The sequence below is a fragment of the Sceloporus occidentalis genome, unplaced genomic scaffold (assembly GCF_023333645.1).
Source record: "Sceloporus occidentalis isolate IW3139 unplaced genomic scaffold, rSceOcc1.0.p SCAF_216, whole genome shotgun sequence".
Lineage (NCBI taxonomy): Eukaryota > Metazoa > Chordata > Lepidosauria > Squamata > Phrynosomatidae > Sceloporus > Sceloporus occidentalis.
The window spans coordinates 1,206,614-1,231,566 of NW_028317196.1; the positions used below are offsets into that span (position 1 = coordinate 1,206,614).

Consider the following 24,953-nt stretch of genomic DNA (forward strand, 5'->3'; position numbering starts at 1 on the left):
CAGTCAAGAATTCCCCATTATACATGAATCAAAGACAAGTCCAGCGGAATGGTGTCTGGAAACATCCGGCTGCGCCGTTTACATCTTTCCCCATCTTTCCGACGTGAGATTTTATCCGCAGGTTACCACATTGTGGGGCAAACAAATTACCGACCCACGATGAGTTATCGCTGTCTGATTCAGCCGCATGATGTGTGGTTTCTTTTGTAACAAACACTGATTGGGCTGGTATTCCAAACATTCTACAACATGACAAATAAATGACTCAGCGCGGTGACTAAGTTGGGCTCGTACCGGTAGTTTTTGGAATTTGACTCACTTTTAACTACCTCTCGGAAATTGTTTTTTTTGGAAATCTCGTTTTACTGGGCAGCTCGTTCCATCTGACACAATACGACCCGGAATACCTCAAATACAGCTGCGTATTATGTCTGCAAAGATAATCGGTAGACTAAATACATGGTTTGATCTAATTTTGTTATTATGGCCGTATTATGCTATCAACATGAGTTCATGGACCGCAGACTGTGGATGACCCCCGTTATTGGGCCAATTTATTAATGAGCTTATCTATATATCAAATATTATGTATTGTTTTGCTTTGGGAAGAAAGCAACTTAATATCCAAGGGCTCATCTGCCCTTCCATAGGGTAAATCCCATCAATACCCTTTCGGTGTTTTTCCAGTGTATCAGAGAGGAATTGAAGACAGTAGCCAAAAGGGCATAGATGGACCCGTGAAGGATCTGCAGACTTTTCCTTTAGAAATAGAATGGTGTTTAAAGCCTATCTTGCTGGGAACACTCTAACTATATCCTCTGAAAGGACTCCAACCTTGGAGGTCTCTGCTAGGGTCATAGAAAAACTTTTTCCAATACTTTATAGAGGAGACGAGGACAGAAGTCATGAGAGCAGAAAAAGAGGAGGACTCAGAAAAGGTCTGAAGATACTTTCTTCATCCCTCATCCTTTGATGGTCTCATTACTCTAGGTTTTCTCCTTAAAATTGGTCTTTCCACTGATGGCAGGTGAAAATGGATTGTCCTGTTCAGCCAACGAGCTGGTTAGCTGGTTAGTTAACCCCAAGCATTACATGGCATAATGTCTTCTTCAAAATGAGTAGCACTTTTCCTGCCATTTCCCGGACCCATCTCCCGTCATAAATGATGTAAATCCCTCATTACTGACTTAACCTGATGCTGATATCACCCAGTAGAACTTGTCCACCATAACTTTTGCCTCTCGACTGTTTTGCTTTATTTACATGGTGTGTATAAGAGTGTTTCATGACACTGGAGCTCTGTCTGTTCGAGGGACAGCTGAAACCCCCAACGTTCTGTCAATATCCCATGTATCGGATGCCCAGAACTCCGGGGGTTTATCGGGTCTTCCAGAACACTTCACACCGGTTCCAACTCTTTATTAAATCCATCCTGTCCATCGTTAGAGGCTGAGCGATGTTTTATGATAGTCCAGGACACACAGGAGTTCAGCTTGTGCCAGCACGAAACTTCTCTGCTATTTTGAGTCATCCTGGGAGGTTTTTTTTTTATCTTCTGAACTCCTGTAGGTCCAACAGAGTGAAGAATAAATGTAACTCATCTGTCGTTTTGATTCCCTTAAAGCAGAAAAATAAGGGGTTGTGTTTTTTTTTTTTATTATTATTTTTCCTGGCAGAGTGGAAGGAAATGCTGATTTGGAAATAATATTTGCATATTTTCAGCAAAAAGGTTTTGGAAATGTCCCATCACAGAACAAAGGAAGCATTAGTGCTCTGGATGAGAAAATGAAAATAAAATAACACTAGCTTGCTTTTGATTTGAAACAGAGAACGATACAATTCCTAATGTATCCAGGGGTGAACTCGACGCTCTGTAAGCTTCTAGGACGTTACAAGATAATGTTTTGTAGAAATTCTGCATCGTTTGTATTTTCTGCTCTTATATGTTGAGATTATTAGCTCTGTGAGGTTTTTATGATGTGTTTTATGTTTGATGTGTGTTCTGATTATTTTGTTTATATGTTTATAGGGTTACAATACTGTAACTCTGTATTAATTACCATTTTCATAATATATCCTTTTCACCAATAGGAACTCGCCCTGGGAGATGGATAAAACGTGTCGGTAACAATGGAAGGCGAAGGGAGATAGAGGGGGAGGAGGGCGTTTCAGAAGTTTGAAATGTTCTGCTTTCCTGCAACTGTTACAGGGAGGTAGCAAAAGGAAATTCTCAGGGGTCTATTCACTAAGCTACTGCGGAACTCAGAAGTGGATACAGTAGCCGAGGGATGGAATTCTGCCTCCTTCTGTGGACTTAATGTTGACCACAATGGACTTTGAGCTACAAGGAATTCTGTCGGGTTCAACAGCAGAGGCTGGAGGTCCTCCAAACGTTTTGAGAAGTTCCTTCGAGTTGATACATTCTTATTTTGTAAGATATAAAAAAAGGAAGCCACGAAAGGGCGTTGTGATGGGAAACAAATTCCATAGGAAACAAAAAGTTTCAGGTACAAATAGTTTTAAAAAACAGCCATTTCCATTTCACTAAAACGTCCCAAATTCCCAAGTACATGCTGTATGGATCAAATCCAGCCGGTACGCTTTGCTCATACTGCCGGCCAGCGCATTCCGCTAGGTCCCCGGAGCCGGTAAGTTGGACGGCCCGACCTCGTCGTGCAGAAACGCTCACATGAACGTCACGTTAAAACTACATTCCCACATTATTTCCACGAAACGAGCCGCTTCGCTGTCGGGGAATTGAACAAAGTGCCGGTCGCATTCACACTGAACCCATTCACCACGGAGTTCCAGATTAAAGGAAAATATTACACAGACCCAAAATTGCAACATTTTGCCAAAAAGGTACTTTTCCATCGTTAAAGTTATACTGAGCATAGAGAACCCTGATTGGTTTGTAAAAAATTTTAATGGAATGAAATTTGATGGACGTTTCATATATATTTGCGAGAAACAATTTTATATAGTTTGACATGGAAGAGGTTTCATAAACTTTTCTCCCTGGAGCTTCATTGCCACCGACATTCATTTTTTGGGATCCAAACCAAAATGCATCCAAATGGACCTTACTTTTAAACAAGTAATTGGAGGCAAAGTTCTAAATTTGGAGCAATCACCATGGAAACCATAAGAACAATCCACATGATTGGAGCATTCCCGAACCTCCAGGATTACTCTTTATTTTTTTTTCCAAAATTTATAATAAAGACCAAAAAAAATGATTTTAAAATAGTTTTCAAAAATTCATAATAAACAGAAAAGAAAGGAAAGCTAATTTTCAAAAATTCACAATAAACACAAAAAAACGAAAGCATTTTAAAAGAAATTCTTAACACACAAAAAATATTTTTCGAAGATTCTTAATAAACAGAAATCGGGCCAAATTAGACTTTTTTGTATCTGATTCTATATTTTTAGATTTATAACTAAATTTGATTTAAAACTGCAATCCAGTGTATGGTCGCGAGGCACAGAGGACCGGCAGAGGTCTGGATACGTTTCTGTTCGCCTGCAGCGCTGAACATGCGCAATCACATCACGAAGATACGATGAGTAAACCTAGAACCATTTCACTCACGCAACATAAAACCCGCTGTTTAAAAGAATAGCGACCAATAAACGAAGCGTTTGAAAAACGTCTAAAATGTGCAATTACCCCGACCTGTGTCACGAGGGGTCATCGGAAAATTACGCGGCTCAGACTTATCTTAAAGCGGCGATTGACGGAACGTCCCCAGCTCAGCCCATTAAACGTTTCTATTTACGGGTCCGCAAACTAATTAACCCGAGTAGGAACAAAACACAAGGCAGGTGCCGCAACGCTGAACACCTTATGGATGTTGACTTTGGCTCAATATTTATCTAAAAGAATAAAATTTTATCCTCAAATCATAAAAAGAAGCAATTTGTGTAAAGAAAGCTGCGGGGACCATGAGTTTACTTGTATGTTTTTTATTGAATGTTGATGATTTGCTTCATTTTGTGTGTAAAACAAATGTTATCCTTAACAGAGAGACCCAGAACCCGCCGGCAGATCGGCCCCATCCGGCCCCCGTCTGGTCGCCCGTTTCTCCTGCTGTAAAGACTCAAACCTTAATCAGTCGTTGGTCTCGTCTTACATTCGGGAGCCGTATGTCTATCCCCCGCGTGTTTAGTAGACATTGGGGGTTTACTTGCTGGATGAACCATTCCATGGTTCCGATGGATGGGTCCGATCTGCCGGCAGGTTTGTTGTTTCTGTGATGTCATAGATGACTGCATTACTTCATGGACTGACACCTATAATATTATGTTTTTTAATCCAACCTCGGTCTTATGGAAACACCAAACAAGTGTCTCGGGTTTACAGTTACCGGGGGGGGGGGGGTCTTCCTCAGTGGTTATTGTGAAAAGTTCAGGTCTAACCAGAAAAAGCCCCGTCTGGTTTAGTTTTAATCTGTCATTGCGTCAAATTAATCAAACCAGAGAAAGGGAGGAGAATAAAAAGTGGATCGTGCCGCGAGCAGAAACTATGGGAGCGGATATTATTCACACGCTGCCAACCATTAATGGAGCCGTCTGATAAATAGACCAAGGAGGCTTTATCTAAATCCACGCATTGATTGGGCTTACAATAGGTGCACGAGAGTGAAAAAGTGAACTTTTACTGCATTCCGTCAGCCGTTGAACATAACCAGGCGGCCCAGAAGGGCCAAATGCTTATTATCTTTAATTATATTGATAAACATGTCTTAATGGGTTTTAATAAACAGGACGAGGAAATTTATCTTTTCACTTTATTGGTTGGGAATCTCCATTTTTTGTTTTCTTTTTGCATTCTTTTATATTTTTGGTATCAAAGATCTTAAATAACGAGGAATCCAAGTCAAATGGAGCTCTACGACTGGAACAGGTCACACTGGGGGTCACCGAGGCCGACAGGTGCGAGGCCGTCGAGAGACAAACGCAAACGAGGTATTTGCCCGAGGACACGCAGGAAGTAGCCTCTTACTGGGAGCCTATCGTGATTGACAGCTCTGACAGCGTATCACGGATATGACGGTTCGGAGGGGTTTTTTTCTGCACGCGGTAAAGCTTTTTGGGCTCAGGAGGGATTTATCCAAAGATCTGATCTTTCAGCTGACACCGCGAAGGGTACGGATAACAAAGTCCTGAATAGAAAAGCTGCTCCTCCGGTAACAAAATAAAGCCGGCGGAATTGAGTGAACTGAGTGACGTTGAGCCCATTTCGACACCTGTCGTGTTTTTGCATTACTTCTTTTTAACCCTTTACACACTTGTCATGACACACACCCTTCCAATGGCCGACCATAAGAGTTACCCCGGTGGTATTTGGGGAAGGAAGCAGGAAAATACCCGTCGAGGTCTTGCTTTGTTTTAAAAGGGACTCTAAGGGCAGGCGATCCTTTGATGCCCTATAATTTATAAAATAAACCGGATTCCGCAGGAGCCGTAAGGGGGTCGCGCTCGGTCAACAGACCTCGGAGGAGCTGGACCAGGAATCACCTGACCAGTTATGGTTACATTTATAACCCCTTTTATAATGTCAGGCGGCCAATGAGACAGCCAGCGTTCTGATTTAGAGCGCAGACCCAGAAGTACGGAATCTACCAACAGTATAAATGTATAAATTGTGCAAATTGTATAAATGTATAAATTGTGTACATTTTATAAATGTATAAATTGTGTAAATTGTATAAATGTATAAATTGTGTACATTTTATAAATGTATAAATTGTGTAAATTGTATAAATGTATAAATTGTGTAAATTGTATAAATGTATAAATTGTGTAAATTGTATAAATGTATAAATTGTATAATTGTATAAATGTCCAGACAGATCAGGACATTCTCAGTATTTATTTACTACGCTTCCATTGGACTATTTTGGGAACAAAACTGAAATATGGGGAGTATTCATCTTGTGGACCCCATAATTCACCTGAAATAGACTTAAAAATTGTACCCGTACTTTAGCACCATCGGGGGGGGGGGTAGTACTGTTAACCCTTTAGTGTAAGGTTTTCCGAACTGGGCTTTTGTTTCTTTTTTCAATCGATAAAAGCGTCTTTGAATCGCAGCCGGCTCCGTGTGAATTTACGTTTAGGTCAAGAACAGAAAAATTCCCTCCAACGTCTTCTTTTTAATTCAAAACTCATTCAAATATCAGCATGAACTTTTGGCACTTAATACACATTCTTTCTAGAAATAGTCCTCACAAGGTTTATCACGATGATTGATTGGTGTGAACCTTACTTCAGTACCTTCTATCGTACAACAATAGTCAATGCACAAACCCCACAATGCCGTTGTTGTGCTATTATAGCTGGATAATTGGGGTCAGATCACGAGAGAAAACCAGAAGCAAACAGGTGACCGAGGATGAAAAGCCTCTGGAAATCCCAAACTATGCCTCAAAATAACTAGTTTTAGTCCCATGCATATCTATTATAAATATATAGAAACACGTTCGGTAACTCCTGGCGTTGCCATGGCACGTTTTGTATTTTTTAAATCCTCTATTTAAATGTTGGAATACTTTTTCATGGCACCCCCTTTACATTTTTTTATATTGTATATTTATTTATATTATTATATTTTTTAATATATTTTTTCTATATTTTTAGATATTTATATTTGTCTTTTTTTAACGTCATAACATATTAGAAACGCTGAGCGTAAACGATAAGGTCCTAACCCCCATCTCTTCTTACGCCCAACAACCTCGCCGTAGAGTCAATGAATTCGCTGGAATTGGCTTTTCCCAAGAAATTGCAGGATTTTTTTTCCTTTTGAGAGAAGAGAATTTGGAAACAATAGATATTTGGAGTGTGAACCTTAGACAGTTCTGTCTGAGGACATCAGAAGGAAATACACTTATGTGTTAATTGCCTCTTGGATAGTGATGGCTCAGGATCTTTATCCTTTGATCAAAGACAACCACTGGACTGAATTGGTATCCTGTCTGTCTGTCGATCAGCTGAACGTGGCTCGAGGGTAGATGTCAGGATTCTCCCCCTGCCCCCCGGGGCTTTCTTAAACCTTACATACCATCATCATCATCATCATTCTCTAAGACCAAACATGCCTTAGCTGCGCCCTCATCCCGGCTTCGGAATGAGAATGATGAGAATCTGGGGAGAATCGAGGACGCCATCTCTAAATCGACTTAAACTCAGAAAATGCGTAGTTCTCTCCTGATACACGGGAGGCTGGCGTGTAACCCCCCCCCCCCCCCCGAATCCCAGCCGGCGCGGACGAGGTTGAGGGGTAACTTTTGCGGATGATTTGCCAGTAAAGAAAGGCAAATTACCGTGTGGGGGGGTATTTGGTAAAGCCGGCATTTGCTGAACAGTCCTCTTAAGTTCAATAATGTCAACAAATGGAGGACGTTAAAGATCCCCTTGAGCCCCGCAGCGCAGATAAGCCCCGGCTTCGTATTGATTATAGAAGATAAACGACTGGATTGCGATCTTGTTTTGCTTTTCTGTTTGTGAGGCTGCAGTAGCTCGGACTTTATCTCCAGACAAATACTTAGATCAAAACAGAGCTTCTGGTCAACGTGGTAACGGTTCCCTGTCTAGACTCGACGTGCCCTCGGTTATGGGGTCTTATCTGCGCCCTGACTTTTTTTGTCCTACCATTGAACTTTCGAACATTATCTCCGCTCCAGTCCTGGAAATCTTTTCAGGAGACCGAGATATTCTCTGGAGTCACAATGTGACCTCTGTGTCAAAGTCTACTTCAGCTGCACGGTCGTTACCCTGCAAGGGGTTCTGTCGGGTGCCCCGAGTGCCCACGGGACTAGCTGCCTTAAAGGCTTTATCTTCTGCTACCTTGGGGTTTTTGCTCATCATTTTTTTAGCAATACCAAGAGGAACATTCATGACTTACTGACCATATTTTAGGGACACAAAATGAATATGACCAATATAATAGATAAATCTTCGGAATTAAATACTCTTATTGAGTAAGATGTCAACGTTTCGATGACACTCACGGCCTTTATTCTGATAAATTAACAATATAAGGAATAAGGGAAAGTTCTACTTTAAACCATTAATTCCCTGATCATTAGAAATGAGGACGTCTCTCTCGTAGATCGGTAACGTACCCATCGAGGAGCCTTCTTTAGTAGTTTATGATGTAAACAATACTTATACTGAATGGAATATATTGAGAATTCTACAATAAACAAGAAAAAAAGAGGAAAAAAAGCCAGCCACTAATGGAATGAGTTCAGAGGGAAACCAAATAAGTAAACAGGGATCAATTATCAGCGCCCTAAGATAAGGACCTGGAAATGTAGCAAACGACTGCGAAGGAATCTGATTGTAAAACCCAACCATTAAACGGCAATTTGTAGAAAGATCCATCTAGCGGGGAAAGTTTGCTTATCCCCTATCTGCAAACAGCGCGATCACAAGGAAGGGAGTTCACTGCTTACTCACAGCCTCAAGTATCATCGCTTTTGTTTGAAGGACAGCAGGTCAGATGTGGTAAGGGGTGGAAAAAACTCAGGCCTCGTCTTTAGAAATCTGTATTTATGTGGGGACGTGAAAAACGTTTGATATTATATTAGTGATGGATTGGGTTCCGTGCATTACGTGAGGTCACGTGAGACTCTCTACAGCTCGTCCGGCGTTATAGATATTTTAATGATCTGGAACGTGAAGTGATTGGAGCCCCGGAGATATGAGTTAGAACCTTGTCCTGTCCGGTCTAGAATGCTGGCGGAGAAATATTTCATGTATCAAACGGGTTAAGATCATCAGTTTTAGGTCCTGTTTAGTTCACAAACTATAAAGTAGCAGGTGCCACACACTTGTGTCTCGTTAATTTAGAAAGTGCAACAAAGTATCACTAATTAAATTGGTAAAATGTATTTATATTAAAAATCAATCTAATCAATTGAATTTGGAATTCTGTGTTTTAGGGGGTTTAGTATCCAATTGTTTCCCCTCACTTTGGTTTCTATTGTCATACAGACAGACTTCGATGGAAGTTCTTTGCATACTAAGCTCCTGGGGTAAGAGTGAATTGTGAAATGTTTTTTTTCCCATATTTTTTCCCCAAAACCATATTATGCATCCCAAGAATGCATTATGACATCACTGAATGCTAGGATGAATGTTATTTCGCTCCAGAGACCCTTTCATGTCTTCCGAGGACAACGCGGCGTCAGTCCCAGCCCAGATTAAGGCCAAGTCCTCCGCGCGTCCGTTAAATATAAGGCATTGGAAGCCGCCTGCGCAGAATACTCGCAAGGGCCGCAGCGTACTTTCCTTTTTATGGGATCAAATCTAATTAGGAGAAAATCCTGCCAAGATTTTGAGGTTCAAGGTTGCATTAGAAGCAATAAACTAGGTCTTTAAAATTCCCAACGTTTGCCAATTTCTGCCCCACCTTTTAAAAAGGGGGACATAGTGGAGAGTTTTACTTAATGCTCCGGTTCAGGTGAGACCACACACTTTATTCTCCAACGTCGTCAAGGAGTTTCCACTACTTTTTAACGCTTAGAACGCTAGAGGAGTAAAAATACCACAGAAAAAAGCTACAAAAATAGGTCCTGTCTATTTATTTAAGCTCAGAAATATCATTGCGTGGTTTGTGCCACCGGGAGACCCGCGGCTGTCGCAGTCGGGATGTTTCCTTTGCGTTGTGTTTATCAGAGGGGGTTTATTCAGCGCCCTAAGTGGCCCCCGCTAAATATTTTAAGGCGTTTATCCGCAATACGCATCTTTTTTACAGAAATTAACCCGGAGGAAGAGTGTTAGAGAGAGCGTGTGAGAGAGTGTGCAAGAGAGATGGAGGGAGAGTGTGTGAGGGAGAGTGTGAGAAAGTGTGCGAGAGAGACGGAGGGAGAGTGTGAGAGAGTATGTGAGTGTGGAAGAGTGAGAGTGAGCAAAATAAAAAAACCAATGAAATATGGAGTTCTCTCCTTTGTTTTCGTTTTTTCGTTAAAAACGAAAAAATTAGAGTTCTTATGAATTTAAATGCTTCCATTATGGAGTTAAACAGAGGCCTGAGCCTTCACAGCCGCGGACTGTTGGGTCCCGGAGCGCCGTATGTGAATCTTCACACCTGAACAGGTGAAGCCCATTCCCCAGTCCCCCATGAAATCGTATTTTTGCCATTGTATGGGGGTGTTTTGTCCTCGACTCCCCATCCCGAACCCTCGTGAAAAAGAAAATGACTTGTTTTTTTATCCCCAAGAGCCCAGATCAGCAGCGTCCATCCACTCATCGCCGCATTTCAGTAAAAACATCTTAAAAGAAGAGTTTCCTTACCCCTCGAAATAAACTTGGTACTTTGGTCTTCAGGAGCTCTTAGGCCCATATGCCCTCCTCGTCGTCCTGAGGCCATTCGTGGGAAGATCCAGAGGTGTCAGCGGAGGAAGAAAGACAAGAAAGCATTACAAACAAACAAAACCATTGTTCTCCGACGATCACCAAACAAGTCGGCATTCTCTACGCATAACCAACACAAACACCAATTTGTTTTATCTCCAGGGGTTTTTGCCTCCCTCTATAAGATTGATTGTGTTTTGAAAGCATAGTCCTCGAATGTTTACACGACAAAAACGGGGAACTCGCATGCAAAGCGAAAAAGGGAACCTGTATTATCAATCAACCCGAGGACTAAAACACGAAGCCTACGGTTAAGGACCTTCGGGCTTCCCACCAGCTGCTCCACGGCCCAGTGGCACCGAGAGAAGGAAATGACATAATAAAGAACTCATTGACAGACACTTAACCTTAAAGCTCAGGTCCCGAGTACATGGGGGCAGAATTTATGGCTCGTCTACTTTTTAATGACTAGTATCTGATTTAGTGGGAATCTCATCGCTAAACCGTGCTTAACCTACCAAAACGGCGATGCCCTCCCTCGCTCCCCGGAGAGTCTGAACTCTGTCTTATGTAAAATACAGATGGGGTAACTGACATCGCAATCCCCAGGCCAGGCAAATATCCGGGACGGTGCATACTTTCCGTAAGATTCACTGACGTCGATGTGTGAAATATGTGTGTTTTCCCTCTTATTAGCGATTTTACAAAATCCACGGGCAAAGAGCTTGCAATTAAGATGATGATTAACTGTAGTTTGGTGTGGTTACCTTTTTACTTACAGCTCTAGCAGAAAAGTTCAGATGCCATCCTTGACTGGGGAGCTTGCAATCGATATCATAGCTAGGGGAGCAGCTGGAACTGGACCCCCCCCCGGGTGCCTATAGGTCTGTTGGTTCTAAAGCTCTATGTGCCGTTTTTCTTACACCGTGTGATGTCATAATCACGTCAGAGACTGAACATCACGATGGGGCGAGTATCTCTCAGCTGGATAGATCTGTCGGCTTCCTCCCAGGGACTGGCCCTAGGGCCCGGGCTGACTTTATATATATAGGAGGATGAGCTGCCTACAATGTCAGGGGGGGCAGAACATTTGGGGTTTTTATCGTGCCAGTTTTAACCCGTTGAGTGCCAGAAAAGGGAAAAGGCTACGCAGCCCATGCCTCTGGCACGCACATGGTCCTGCGAATGGCATTTTACCAAATCTAACCGCTGAATGTAATTGTCTGTCTATTAATTATGATTGAAACCGACAGGAATTCCGCTCTCCCTGTATCCCCCGCCGGTACCGTTAATGTTCCCATTCTGTTCCACGCATAACACAGCTCCCTGATGTCAACAATTATTAAAAACCAGATGTTGGGAACTACGGCTGCGTGCGCCGGGCTTAAGTAAAGGATTCTGACAGTTCAATATAAACACGGTTAGAATTTAGCGCCGCCGCATTGTATGCGAATTCCACAAAAGTTCAGAACGCTGAATATTCCCGCGCGCCGCTCAAAACCTGCGCGCATTTCATAAAATAATTCGAGGAAGCCAAGAGACAAAGAAGTCAATGCGATTCACGCCTTGTATTTTATATTATTATTATTATTATCATTATTATTATTATTATATTTTGTTGGTACAAAATCAAGTTATTATAGTCGTCATTTCTGTAAATAATCTTTTTTTCTAAATTTGCCAAAAAAATAAGCTGTTCCTGAACTATATTAAGCTTCTCCATTTAATCTCAAAAAAAGTGCACACTAAGCTAATTTTTATTTAAATATATCTATATATAATATATTTTTTTTTAATTTAGTGGATAGCAACATAAAGACTCAACTCACTAAGTACTTGAAATAAGTGGAATTTTCTATTAAAAGTTTTTTTCTTGCAAATAAATGAATAAAATCAGGACAGTTTGATGTTTTTCCCAGTGTTCCCCCTATATATATATATATATATATATATATATATATATATAATTACCTTGGCCGCTCACTTCATAAATATCTGTTCGTACCACAGACCACTTTTAGATCAAGTTAAGAAATAGTTTCCCAAAGCCGCAGGGAACGAGCCTAAAAATATTGGATAACCTGCCTTTCTACAACATCCCAATTTTCGAAACTTCTCCAGAGCCAATAATTTCTCGAGATCTAATCCAGTTTTTGCAAGACTAATTCCTGCGGCCGATTCCACAGTGGGAGTCTTTCTGGAAGAGAGACGCGGGTTCAAAAGGTTAAAATAAATGTAACACGTTCTCAGCGCCGTTACCCCACGCGAGAGACCTCAAAGACTACGCCATGAGAAGTCTGACGGAGGAGACGCTACTCGCTCTGTCTGCCGCTCACACGCGCTTACCTCTTCAACCTTTCCTAAGCCCAGTATAACGAGGCAAAAAAATAAAGAAAAAGGCCAAATAATAAAAAAAAGAGAAAAAAAAAAAAACAGAAAAGAATAGTAAATCAAATCCAGGGAAAGGAAAAAAAAAACTGTATCGCAAACACATGTTTATTTTAAAATTGTGCTGATTTAGGTAGTGAAGAAAAGGACGACAGTATTTTAATATTTCCAAACCGCGGCCAAAAGATGCAGTTAATCGCGGAGAATTCCGCGGGGATCCAATAATACACTAGAACTGGTAGAGCGATGTGCTTTATACACACGCACTTATTATATATACTTGGACTCCAACATTCTAGAACATGGTGTGCAGCCAATTGGAAGACACGAGGTAGAGAGCTTCCAGCTTCCATTGGCTACATCCAGGACTCTCGTGTTGCCAGGATGTCGTATGTCGTTAGCGTGTACATGAGCCCGCGTTTTATTCCAAGCATAGACATTAAATATAAGCAAACGGGGCAAACATTAGACTTTTATTAAAGCGTTAGCACCGGTCTTTATCTGAGCGCCGTGGAGCAGGACTACAGATCCTCTCGGGGTCTTTATAGACTTCAGGGATCTCTCTTGTTATAAAGTAGCACTGAAGACGTCTTGGTGACGACACTAGAGCCCCTTTAAATTTGTTATAAATAAATATGTATTATTTCTTATGATTTCATCTCATTTTTGTCATTTTTCTCTCCTAACCTCCTCGTAGGTCAAACAGTGATCAGGAAACATATCCCTGCTTCCCTGATCGCGCCTCGTCTGACATTTTTCTATGGGTCTGCTTAGTATGTATACTTATTACAGGCAAAAGTAGCAATTTTTTTTACCGAATTAGTTTTTCTTGGTGAAAGTCAACATCAAGATATATTTTATATATTAAACTAGTCTAAAATTAGGTGTTTTCGTGTTGTTTGTGTAAACCCAGTCTGTAGGTGGGATCTGAGCAGAGGGCCGAGAAACGATTCCCCGAGCCGACACCGGGGAGAGGGATGAGATTTTAATAATGGCTAAAAGTCAACATGAAGTTAGATGGAGACGTACGCTGTAATTACATCTGGGAACTTTATCAGAAATCCCCCCAAAAAATGCTTACAAAGTTTTTTCGATGATGAAGCCTCATATGTTTATTCCCTGGGCTGCGTCTTCTTTAAACTAAGAAAACCGAGGAGCACATATTTTATTTAGTCGTTTAATAGCTGAGATCATGAATAATTAGTTGTTGGAGAGATAGCCGCACAAACAAGTAATAAACTCTGCAATCAAACGATTCTCCCCAGAGAACCCGGCAGATGTTCGGCTTTCAGTGCTGCCCAAGTGGCTTCCAACGTCGTCTCCTTCAGATCTTAGACCGGAGGGACGGAGTAGCCAAGATAAGCCGGCATGTATGGGAATCCTGAAACGTTGGGTTAAATTCCCAATAGAATAGAACGCTTATCTGAGAACGTGGATAATATATAGAATGATACATTCGGTAACAATGTTGGTGTTTGCCAAGCAGCGAAATGAGTGATAGATTTTATCTGATTTTTGAACCAAGGTATAGTTCTTGGTGAGTTATTCTCGTGTTATCGGGATCCGTAGATGCTGCTGTAAAACATTAGTTCGTTTTGTAGGGCCAAGCGCTGACAGGGAAGGATTATCTGAGCCTGGAAACGTAACGGTAAAGGCATACAAAGGGCTCCTTTAAACCATTGTAATCTAATTTTCTTCCTGCTGGCTCGCAGACCGCGATATCTGGCGATAGACCCGTCTGGGCAGCCACTGCTTAATCAATTTAAACGACTACAGCGTACAAAAGGGAAGTGAAGGGATTATCCGATCTGAGATCCACTATGGCCTGCCAGCCCCAGGGCTGAGTATTAAAAGTATCTTAATTCTGTTAGTGGGACGCAATAGCAAAAAAATCAGAGCGGAAAGGTGTTTGGGAAATGGAGTATCGTAGCATGGCAAACAAAGCCGGGGCTTTTACAGATCGGTAGACAAATACTGGCCAAAAGGGTACAAAGCGAAAGTTTGATCCATACCAACCATTGGGCACCCACGGCAAAGACCAGTTAGACCTGTAGGAGCCTGTGCTTAAACTGGAGAACCCAACTAAATATCTTGAAATATTAGAATTCAGCATATCTGAAACCCTCTCAAAAAGGCTCTTTTGCCGACAAAAAATAGTTGGTCACCATTCATGGGTAAACAGCTCAGATTCCTTCCGTGATAGAATGTGAGCACTTTCTCTCTGGACCACAATATATAAATGCGTGGGGGGGTACCGGAATCAAGTCCAAGAATTCTTAGAATTCTCTGAGGATGTGTCTATATGTGGTTGATAAGATATTGTAAACTTGAATTGGGCTGAAATGATGGAGAATTGGCTTTCCGACTCCCTTCCGAGAGCTTCTCATCTCTGATAGTCAAGTAAACCAGGGGTGGTGGGTGCGTCGGACAAGACGCTGGCGCCTTCTGTGCTTTTTGGATACACGTCTTAGAAGGAAACTAAAAACAGTAACCCGTTACATCGGGGATTATCCGAGCAACGTCCCAGCGCTGATGGTTCTGCGATGAAAGCGAGACGGGAAGAGGTCTGCCAAGGAGGACGCCGCTCGGAAGAGGTTATAAACTCTTCTTGGCACTCGTCCCCAGATCTCAGGCACTTCTCCCACAAGTTAATCTCCCAACAGAATAAAAATAAATCAGTCGCTATTCGGCCAACAACTTTCTACGGGTATTAGAATAATATTCTCCCATAAATCCCTCGCTGAAGATCCTTCTGCCACACAGCTCTTCGTGGCACAGAAGAAGATCGCTTTGAACAAAGTTCATGAGAAATTCCTGGCATCGCCGGAGCTTCCTGACATTCCTTTTTGATGGCCTGACAGTAGGATTTTGATGAGTTAAGCCGCATGGGATAGTTTCTTTTTGTTTGGTAGAAGACTTTACCTGACAGCTCTTGAAGTTCACTTTCATGTGCGTGCACGTACTCATTAAATTAAAGTCTTAACTGGGGGTTAAGTAGATCTGGAAATTAACTTCTCATCAGCAGAGAAGAGCACATGTGCCGTTCCGTATTGTGTTGTTGCCCTGTGATCTACCCTTGACGTCTGTGGTCAGCGAGACCTCCGCCGGCGTGTTGCCGCTGGTTCATACAATGCACAACCTGCACCATGGGAAACTTTCCATAATAAACCTTGATCTGGGGTCAGAGTCGTGAACGGCCAAGTTAACCCCTTCCGGTTACATAAAGTGCCATCGTTTACATGATATGATTAGGAGGAGACCCCCTCCACGTTCATCATATGGGCCAGAAAAAGATTGCTGATTGGTCACTTAGATATAACTATATATATAATCACAATTGTATCAATATTCTAAACTATTATAACTGTAACAATGTTAATTATGATTATTAATTATAATATTGATATCTACATGTTGGATTTGGTAGGTTTGGGGTAAATCTGTTACCGTGTCCACTCTTTTAAGGCCTCTCTTTCCTTCTGATTTTGAAAGCCCATTTACCATGCAAAGATTTTTTTTCATTCTTTTCTTGCTACTTTTTATTTTATTTTTTTTGATACAAGCTGGGTTTTTTTTTTCGCTTCCAAGTCTTCTTGTAAACCAAATCGAATCTTAAAACGTTACAAGGTAAAGCCCATAATTGCACATTAAATTACAATATTTTTTAAGAAAAGGCTTTACCGAACCCCGCTGTACTGTGCACAGGACACACGTGCAAACGTTTAGGATCGGTAATGCATTCCATTCCTCTTTACACTAAACGTTAACAAAAAGAAAATAATTTATCTCGAAGAACTAAAGGTTTAACTAATCTCAATACTTCAGCCCCAAATAACTATGGTGGTCACAGACACATCTTTATATTACGCACACTTCAACATGATATCCGTATCATATTCGGCTGTCATTGGTTGGTTTGGAGGAATGGGGAGGAGCCCCAATTTTTAGGCTAATTATTTAATGCCTGGAGAGAGCCCTCGGTTTCTTACTTACAAAGACCTACGATGGATGAGTTGACATCATATTAGCCGTGGTGATGTAAAAGTCTCATCATCCTGCAGCCAATAGGATCTCTCGAGGTCAAGGACTCAAGCAATCTAAAATAGTTTCTTTAATAGACCGGAATATCTCCTGGATCTGCTTCAAAATATCTCATTTAAGAAAAATCCAGCCAATGATTATACTTCCTACCCAGAGACAGTTGTATAACATCAGAACATGTGTTCCGAGTCCGAGCGAACATTTCTGCATACTTTTCCATTAGTAACAGAGCGCCATGAAAGGCCGTTCATGATCAATCGCTGCTGTCGTCCTCCAGCAAGTGGAAGATCTTGAATTTATTTCCAACATATGTCTTTTTACCAAACTGTTTCTATAACATGTGTAAGCCTCCCAGCTGTTCCTAGACTACAACTCTCATTACCATGTCCTAGCAGATGGAGGGATACAGCTGTCCAAGAAGAACGTGGGGATGAACTAAAACATCCTCCAGCTCCTCTTTATTGAGTCCTTAATGAGTTTAAGGAGCTCAGCCCGGGGGACCTCATCCAACCTGAGATGGAGAGGAGCTTCCCTCAAGTGGAGATACTGGGGGAGAAGATATTAATCCTTTGTCCACTGACCTCAAACAAATGGCCAGTTTCCATCCAAATTCACATTTCTTTGGGTTTTTGCCTGAGAATGAAACATCTTAAGTTGATTTGGGCCAAAGTATGTTCTTTTTAACCAAATATATATGTGTGCATAACCCTGGGTGAATGATTATGGACTCATTAAGTGTTCCAGGCACTAGGAACAGGTCAAACGGAGTAAAATGAGTAAAAAAACTACTCATAGGTTCTTAATCCATCATTCACGTTGAGCTTCCATGTAATTTCTGGGATCGATTTTCTATAACAAAGTTTTTAGCTGTTAAGGTGAAATGGATGGAAAGCCAATCGTTCACCTGGCGTTTCGGTAATGAACACAAAACAGACGTTTTAAATAAAACAATGACTTTACCCCTTTAAAAGATTACATATTTTTGAGCGGAGATCAAGATCAAGGCTTCTTTCTGCAGTAAATTGTTAAATTGTTTCAATGACATAGTCATTCCTGCCAAAATAATTTTTATTCCAATAAACCACATTTCTGGCAAAAATCCATTTCTCGTACAGTTTACACGAATGCTCTAAAATGCTGCAACATACGTTCATTTAATGACTGCTCGAGGAACCCGCCAAAGCGGACATTTTTTTAATCAAATGACTGTCATGTGTCTTTGGGAAACATTAAGCCGTTGGATTAAGTACATTTGGCTGTATAAGATGTTTTCACCTGTCTATAGAACGATACAGCCCCCTACGAAGCTCGAAACACAGGGGTAACTTTGAACCAAACGTTATATTTGCCCTAAATAACTCTGGTTAGTAACGTATCAATGTTGTTCAAGCTCCGACCCGTAATGGATTTGTCCCACATCAGAGACCCCTCGCAATGCAGCTACACGGAGTGAGCTCTTCATGCGGCGATCGCCTACCCTTCCCGAGAATTATGGAGATAATACTTTGTAACCGTATCAAAGCCCCCCTAACAGCATTCAGTAAGCGACTAACCTGGTCAGGAGAGGGCCTGTGGTTGGATTGCTGTATTCTCCCAGGAAAACGATGGTGGTGATGATGATGGTGGTGGTGGTGATGATGATCGTCTTCGAAGTTGTCCGCCAGCAGTTTCATTCTGTTCTGCGTCTAGCAAGAAATATGGAACGGAGGCAGACGTTAAGTATCAATCATCAAAGATACGGACAGCAGACTGGGCGCTGTGGGGTGAAGAGACCAATCTTAGACGAAGTCAACCATCTCTTGGAAATATATTTTTCACGCTCTAGAATTAGGCCAGATACTCAGATTCCGTAAACAATTGTTTATCTTTCCTATTTTAAGTAATCTTTGTACATATCGAATTCTATCTGTTTTTGAATCAATGTCATTCGTTTAATCTTGGCCAATACTTAGATATCTTCTCTGTATAGCTCCGCCCTGCACTGGTGATGACCCTATATGCAAATTAAGGCAGTTGGGGTATGTAAATCTCTCTACTAAGGTGGTCTTAGAAATGAGTTTGGGCACCGAAGAGAAAACATACAAGCGACGGAGAGTCACGGATTAAAAACTTCATATGGGAATTTTCAGGTTTTTTTCTTTTTTTCCCAACTTCCTCTGTTTATATTTATTACGAACACACAACGCACGTCTGATTCGTCGAAACGGCAAAAGGTCGCGGTCTACAAACTGTGTAATATTTGTTTGTTCTTCATATAAAAGAAACTCTTACAATATAGGAAACGTCAATGTTAAGGGGGGGTCATCCACCTAATAAATATTAAGCTCCAATAAATATTCTTTTAAAATTAATTATTAATATTTTTTTAACGGAAATTAAATAAAGTGATTTTTTTTCTCAGCAATTGAGATCCTTGATATTGTCCTTCGCTGTGAGCCGGGAGGAAGACGAGGGAGTTCGCAGGTGAAGCAGCCGAGTCGGATTCCAGATGCCAGGGGTCACATAAAGATTTTCCACAAATGATGGGCAGTAAATTTAACCTGCCAAAGACCCCCTGATGGATTGGACAATTTTAGACCCCTCTCTCACCTTGATTAAGATATAAAGGGCCCTGGAACAAATTCCGTACGCGAGGGGCAGACGTTCTTCTCCGAACGTTGACTCGATCGCGATACGTTAATTAATTATGATTTTACATCTGATCATCCATTATTCTCATTTATCTATTTTTTTCTATTTATTTATATTTCATTTTAATTTGCTTGTTTATATTATTATCATTATATATCAATATATATCATTATTATTATCATTATTATTATTATTTATTGTTCTATGTAGCGCCATCATATTCCACAGCGCTGTACAATGGGATAGTTGGAAATCTCAGTGGTTCCAGCTCATTGGTTTATTTCTTTTAATAGAACAACCATCAAAAATCAACAGAATGTTCGAAACGATGTATCTCTAGAAAGTTATTCCCACTACCTCCAGAATTTGACGGGCGGATAAGAACCATTCGGCCCATCCAAATATCTTAATATTAATTTTACCGCATTTTAACCCAAATGAATAGACTGTAAAAGTCAAGTCTTGGTCTCAGGTTAACGCCACGAAGTCGTAGCCTGGAGACACGCGGATCTCACACGCTTTGAGACAGAACCGAAAATAAGAACGAGTCCAAAATCTAATGGGAGCTTCAAAGTGTTATTAGCCGAATATTTCCGTAATCCGCGGCTCTTAGCTTCTGAACGCTGTAAATGTGGTCCATCTGGAAAGCCTTGATATGGATATTAAACATCTTTTAGAGTGTTTTTATATTAGTGAATTGGAATTAAAATTCCAGGGGATTAACCGCTGGAAAACAATACAGGGTTATCTACAAAACCGCTCATTATTCTATAGGGTCTTGGAAAGGTCTTTCACAGGGGGCTGCGAGGATACTGGGACTGAGTGGGCGATAGCAACCAACAAACGGGACCATAATGGCGGCCAATGCAAAGGATTAATCGAGGTATCTCCCTAGCTGTACCACCTGGAGGAGAATTTGGGGAGGAATAACATAGCTGCAATTAATGCCATTGTCCGTCACCATGTCCCGTGTTCAATATTAGAACACGCTGTCCAGCCAATGAGAGACAAGAATGGCACAAATCCCACACCCTATTGGCTACATACAGTGTTTCCAGCTTTCTTATCACCTCTTATAGAAGTTTCCGTTACTCACCACCTCTTATATCACGGACATTTTTATTTGATAAAACATCGTATATTATAAGGATACCTTTCATCAGAACGTGCTTCTAACGTTCTATTCCTGGAACACAAAAGGAATTTCACCGTTTCTGAAGTTTCTTTAGCAGCAGACAGAATTTCCTTCTACGGTTCAGGGTCTTACGCCAGACCCACAAGGATTTAAATCCCCCCGCATGCCACCGGCTGGCGGAGAAAGCCAGGTATTAATATAATACTAATATCCAAAGGGTTCGTGCGGATCAAGTGAAGTGAAACAAAAGTCTTCAATTGCCTGGTAATCGAGCGAGCAGCTTAGCAGCAATCTGTCACAGTAAAACTCCAATATTTAAACGGCCTCTTTAAAAATATTTTAGCAGCGCCGAATTAAGGGCTCGTTCTTTGATCAGTCATCTGGATGAGGTTAAGACGAATGCCGCTTAAATCAGGAAAAACAATAGGATGTGTTGCCAAAAGATACAAAAATAATGGGCTCTTTCTGGTTCTTCGAACATCTGCAAGGTTTCTGGGGTACCCATCCTCCGAAACGTTCTCCAAACAAAAGAATAACGCGATTACACGGGGGCCATGAGAGCCGCGTCAGTAACTGGACACGCATCCAAAAACAAATTCTAATTCATTTATTCATTAACCAAAATCAATATATATAGATTTTTTTTAATTACATTTTACTTTAACTCCTTGCCTCTCAATCCTTCCTCGTCTGCTTTAGATTGTAAGCTTTGCAGACAAGATCCCTGCAGCCTATGCTGTCATCGCCAAAAGTCATCAGATTTTTTATATCTTTAAAGTCCGGCAAATCACACATTGTGCAGATGTCTACTTGTTTATAAACTCTAAGGCCCATCATCCGCATTCTGAGTTTATTTCATAGCGCTACAGAATGTGAAGATGCTATTTAAATAAATAGTAATAATATTAAATAATAAATAATTCTAACAACTATATAATGATGATAGCAAATTATAATAATATTAATAATAATAGCAAATAATAATAATAATAATAATAATAAAACACTTTCAGCATACAGTAATATTCTCTTTGCTTCCCATGTTACTTTATTCTCATTTTGATTGTACAGCGCTACGGAATATGATGGCGCTTTTAAAATAATAAATAAATAATAATTAGAAATAAAAATATTTTTAAGATTTTTTTCCACGTTACCAATCATACTAGGAATTTATTGTGATATATTTATTAAATATTTATTAAATGTACCAATATTTGTCCCAATATTTTGATACAACGTCGGTTGCAAGAGACAGCTCGCCATACAGATGTAATTCAGCTTTTCTTCTTTTATCCAAGATGTTGTTAATATGAACAGGTGCGCTGGCTCCGCTCACCGAGGTCACTAATTAAATGAAATGTCTAGTTTTTTTTATCGATAAATGGGTTTTACAGAGAAGCCCCTTGTTTCAGCTCAGTCTGTAACGTCACCGCCTCACCTTTCCAACGATTACGTTTAATAAAAGTGATGTCTCTGCTAAAGCTCCAGGAAAATGTATTTTATTCTCTTCATCTTACAAGAATAAGAAATAAAAGGCAAAATATTAATGTTTTTTAACTTTTATATTCAGTTTGAACTTCTCATGGCGGACCCTTTAAACCATATATACAAAAACGGAATTTCTCACAAAGGTCGATGTCCTCCAATAAAAATAAGCTTCTTCATTTTTATAACATTTATTCCAGACACAGAAGAGCCAATATTTCCCCCGTTACACAAAACCAAACATATTCGCTCCAGCTATCCAAACCGTCTTTCCACACAAAACCCCTCGGCTGCACACAACGTTTCCAGATCTGTCTAAATAAACAAACCTTCCGATAAATAATTCCATTTCTGACAACAGGAAACAGGAATCTGCATTGTGATGAAATGTCAGCCTGCGTTTTCATGTCAGCCGTGCTCTCCCCTTTCTGTAGTTTACGGATTGTCCGGCGCGGCCCCTGCCAGACCCCATTAATGGTATAATACTGGCCCCGGCGGGCCGCCGGCTGACTGCACCCCATACTCTCCTGATCTGCACCCTACCTGAACATAAAAACGTAACACTTGGCCACGCGTATCCAGCCTGCGGCCGCACTCATGTCATCAGGAGGCTGCCAGCCTTAAAGCGACAGGGCCACCTCGTCCTCCCCAGTCCGGCCCTGGCACCTGAAAACTCCTACAATAATCACCACCCAAAAAAAAACCTATAAACCTCATTTTTGTAATTTGATAGTATAATTGGTTATTTTGACAACCAGGTATTTTCAGTGTTTATTCCATCTTCACATCCAACCCAACCACAATTCATCACGGGTTCTTGTTTTTTCAACGTTCTTGGCTAATGTCTTCCTTCCCTTAATCAACAAGGAACGCCATTTTTAGATAAGTATGGATTATTCTGCCATTTTTTTTTGGGGGGGGGGAGATACTAGAACCTGATCTCTGGTAGTATTTGGCCTGTCCTGACCTCACATGTCTCCTCTTCATGGACTCTTTTTGGCCTCCCCTGACCCCAGGAACCTGTGAGAATTCTACTAGTTCTGACCTTGTCGTTGACTCCTCATTCCCCACTCACTCCACGTCAATGGCACCCGTCATAAGCTTGTTATCCTTTATCTCCTGCCCTGAACCTACACACCACGGCTGTCTCATTGTAGCACCTCATCTCAGTCACTTCCAGCTCTCCATATTCAGATGGTACGACGTTCCTACACCACGAGGGGCTAACAAGGAATTAAACTGACCCCAAAACCCACTTTCCTTTCTCCATTTTCTGCATTGACCGCTTAGCTTCGTTCTGTTAGCCCCTGAATTCTGCTTTAAGAAAACCCGCAACTATCTCGATGATAAAGATGAGACATCCCCAGGATGAAGGAGACAGACAGCAGTCTCGTCTGCCTTACAAGTATATAATGTCCAAATATCACGTCTCCCGGCGCACATGTGTAACACACACATGTAACGCACACGAGACACACACGTAACACACACACGTAACGCACACACGAGACACACACATGTAACGCACACGAGACGCCTTGGTCTTGCGTTTGTCTTTTTTTTTTTTTTGTGGTCGATGTATCTGAAGCTTTTTGCCGATAAGGCTTTCAAGTCGCGTGAGATAATATTATGTCTCCATCACACAGGAAACATCTTCAAACGGCAAAACATGACAGACGGTAACGTAAAGTCATGCGAAAAGCATTCGTCCGCCGCTCTGCACAATAAAAGCCATAATTACAGCGCCGTGCGAGATCACACAAAGAAATAGGCTGAAAAGTGTAATTAAATCTCAGAACAAAATTCCCCTCCAGCAGTCCGGCCGAGCCTCTTTCCAACTTATCTCGCTGCGGCACCAAATTATTATTATTTTTCCTCCCGCCTCTTTTTTTTTTTTTTTTTAACAAATGCAGGAAATAAGTTATTATATAAGACAGTAGAAGGAAATAATTAGTGGAAAAACAGACAATCGGAAGTCTTAATCCTGAAAGGTAGACACGTTACAATCGGTGCTTGTAAAGTACGCGGGCGGCTTCCGGACGGCTACCTATAATTTTTTATTATTATTACAAAGATTTTGCATTTTTCCATGTTGAATTGGCGTCTTTGTGATAATTTCTCTGCCCATTAATCCACCTTTTGGCTTAAAAATAGATCTTTTTTTTCCAACCAACAAACAGTAATTTAAGAAGAAAGGAAGCAGGTAAAAGAAAACGACGCCCCGGCAACCGCTTTCACGCCTTGATAAAATTAATGAAGAATCTAAAATTTCGCTACTATCCATTACATTAAATGGTTAATTTAGCATGACTTGTTTCCCATGTTATTTGTCTTTATCTGTAGTAACAAGCTTTGTATCTTGATCTTTTCGCTCTTAAAATAGGGACGGTTCCAATAGGCTGCCGGGGATCGTAGGAGTTGTAGTCAGCGGCTGCCGAGACAGATTAAAGGTCCTTGGGGATATAGCAAAGATATCAATTAGTGCTTTTAATCTGGGCAGCCATTCAGTTACGACGAATACAGGAGGCCCCATATATCTAACACCAACAATATGGCAGCGAATTGTAATAGAAATGTTTTGTATGAATATTTAAATTTACGGATATGTTGAAAACTGAACGTTTTCCCCGCTGAGAAAACCCAAATTATTTGGCTGAAATGCGAAGGCTTTTTCAACACAGACTGTAAATGGGAAACATATGGCCCAATTATTATGTGTTACGTGTTTGTATGGCAGAATCCAAACACTCCGCCGCCGCTTGATTCATTTGATGCTGTAGAGGACCTGCTCCAGAATTCTGTGATTCTCAGATTATTAATATGTTCAAAAATAAAGGCATTTGAGAGATTGTGGATTAAGCAAATGGAACATAAATGGAATCTCCCACTTGTCAGAAGACTC

The 24,953-nt window shown here is 40.9% G+C and overlaps 1 protein-coding gene across 4 annotated transcripts in view; it reads right to left on the reverse strand.

Moving 5' to 3' along the window:
- Nucleotides 1-10,347: 10,347 nt before the first annotated feature.
- Nucleotides 10,348-24,953, reverse strand: part of LOC149277369 (ERC protein 2-like) — a 153,121-nt gene continuing 138,515 nt past the window's right edge. For all 4 annotated transcript variants that reach the window (XM_089503010.1, XM_089503011.1, XM_089503009.1 and 1 more), the window contains 2 exons: nt 18,351-18,482; nt 10,348-10,374 (listed from right to left, as the gene is read on the reverse strand). In XM_089503010.1, coding sequence (XP_089359136.1) covers nt 10,348-10,374; nt 18,351-18,482 — 159 coding nt within the window. The remainder of the gene's footprint in view (nt 10,375-18,350; nt 18,483-24,953) is intronic.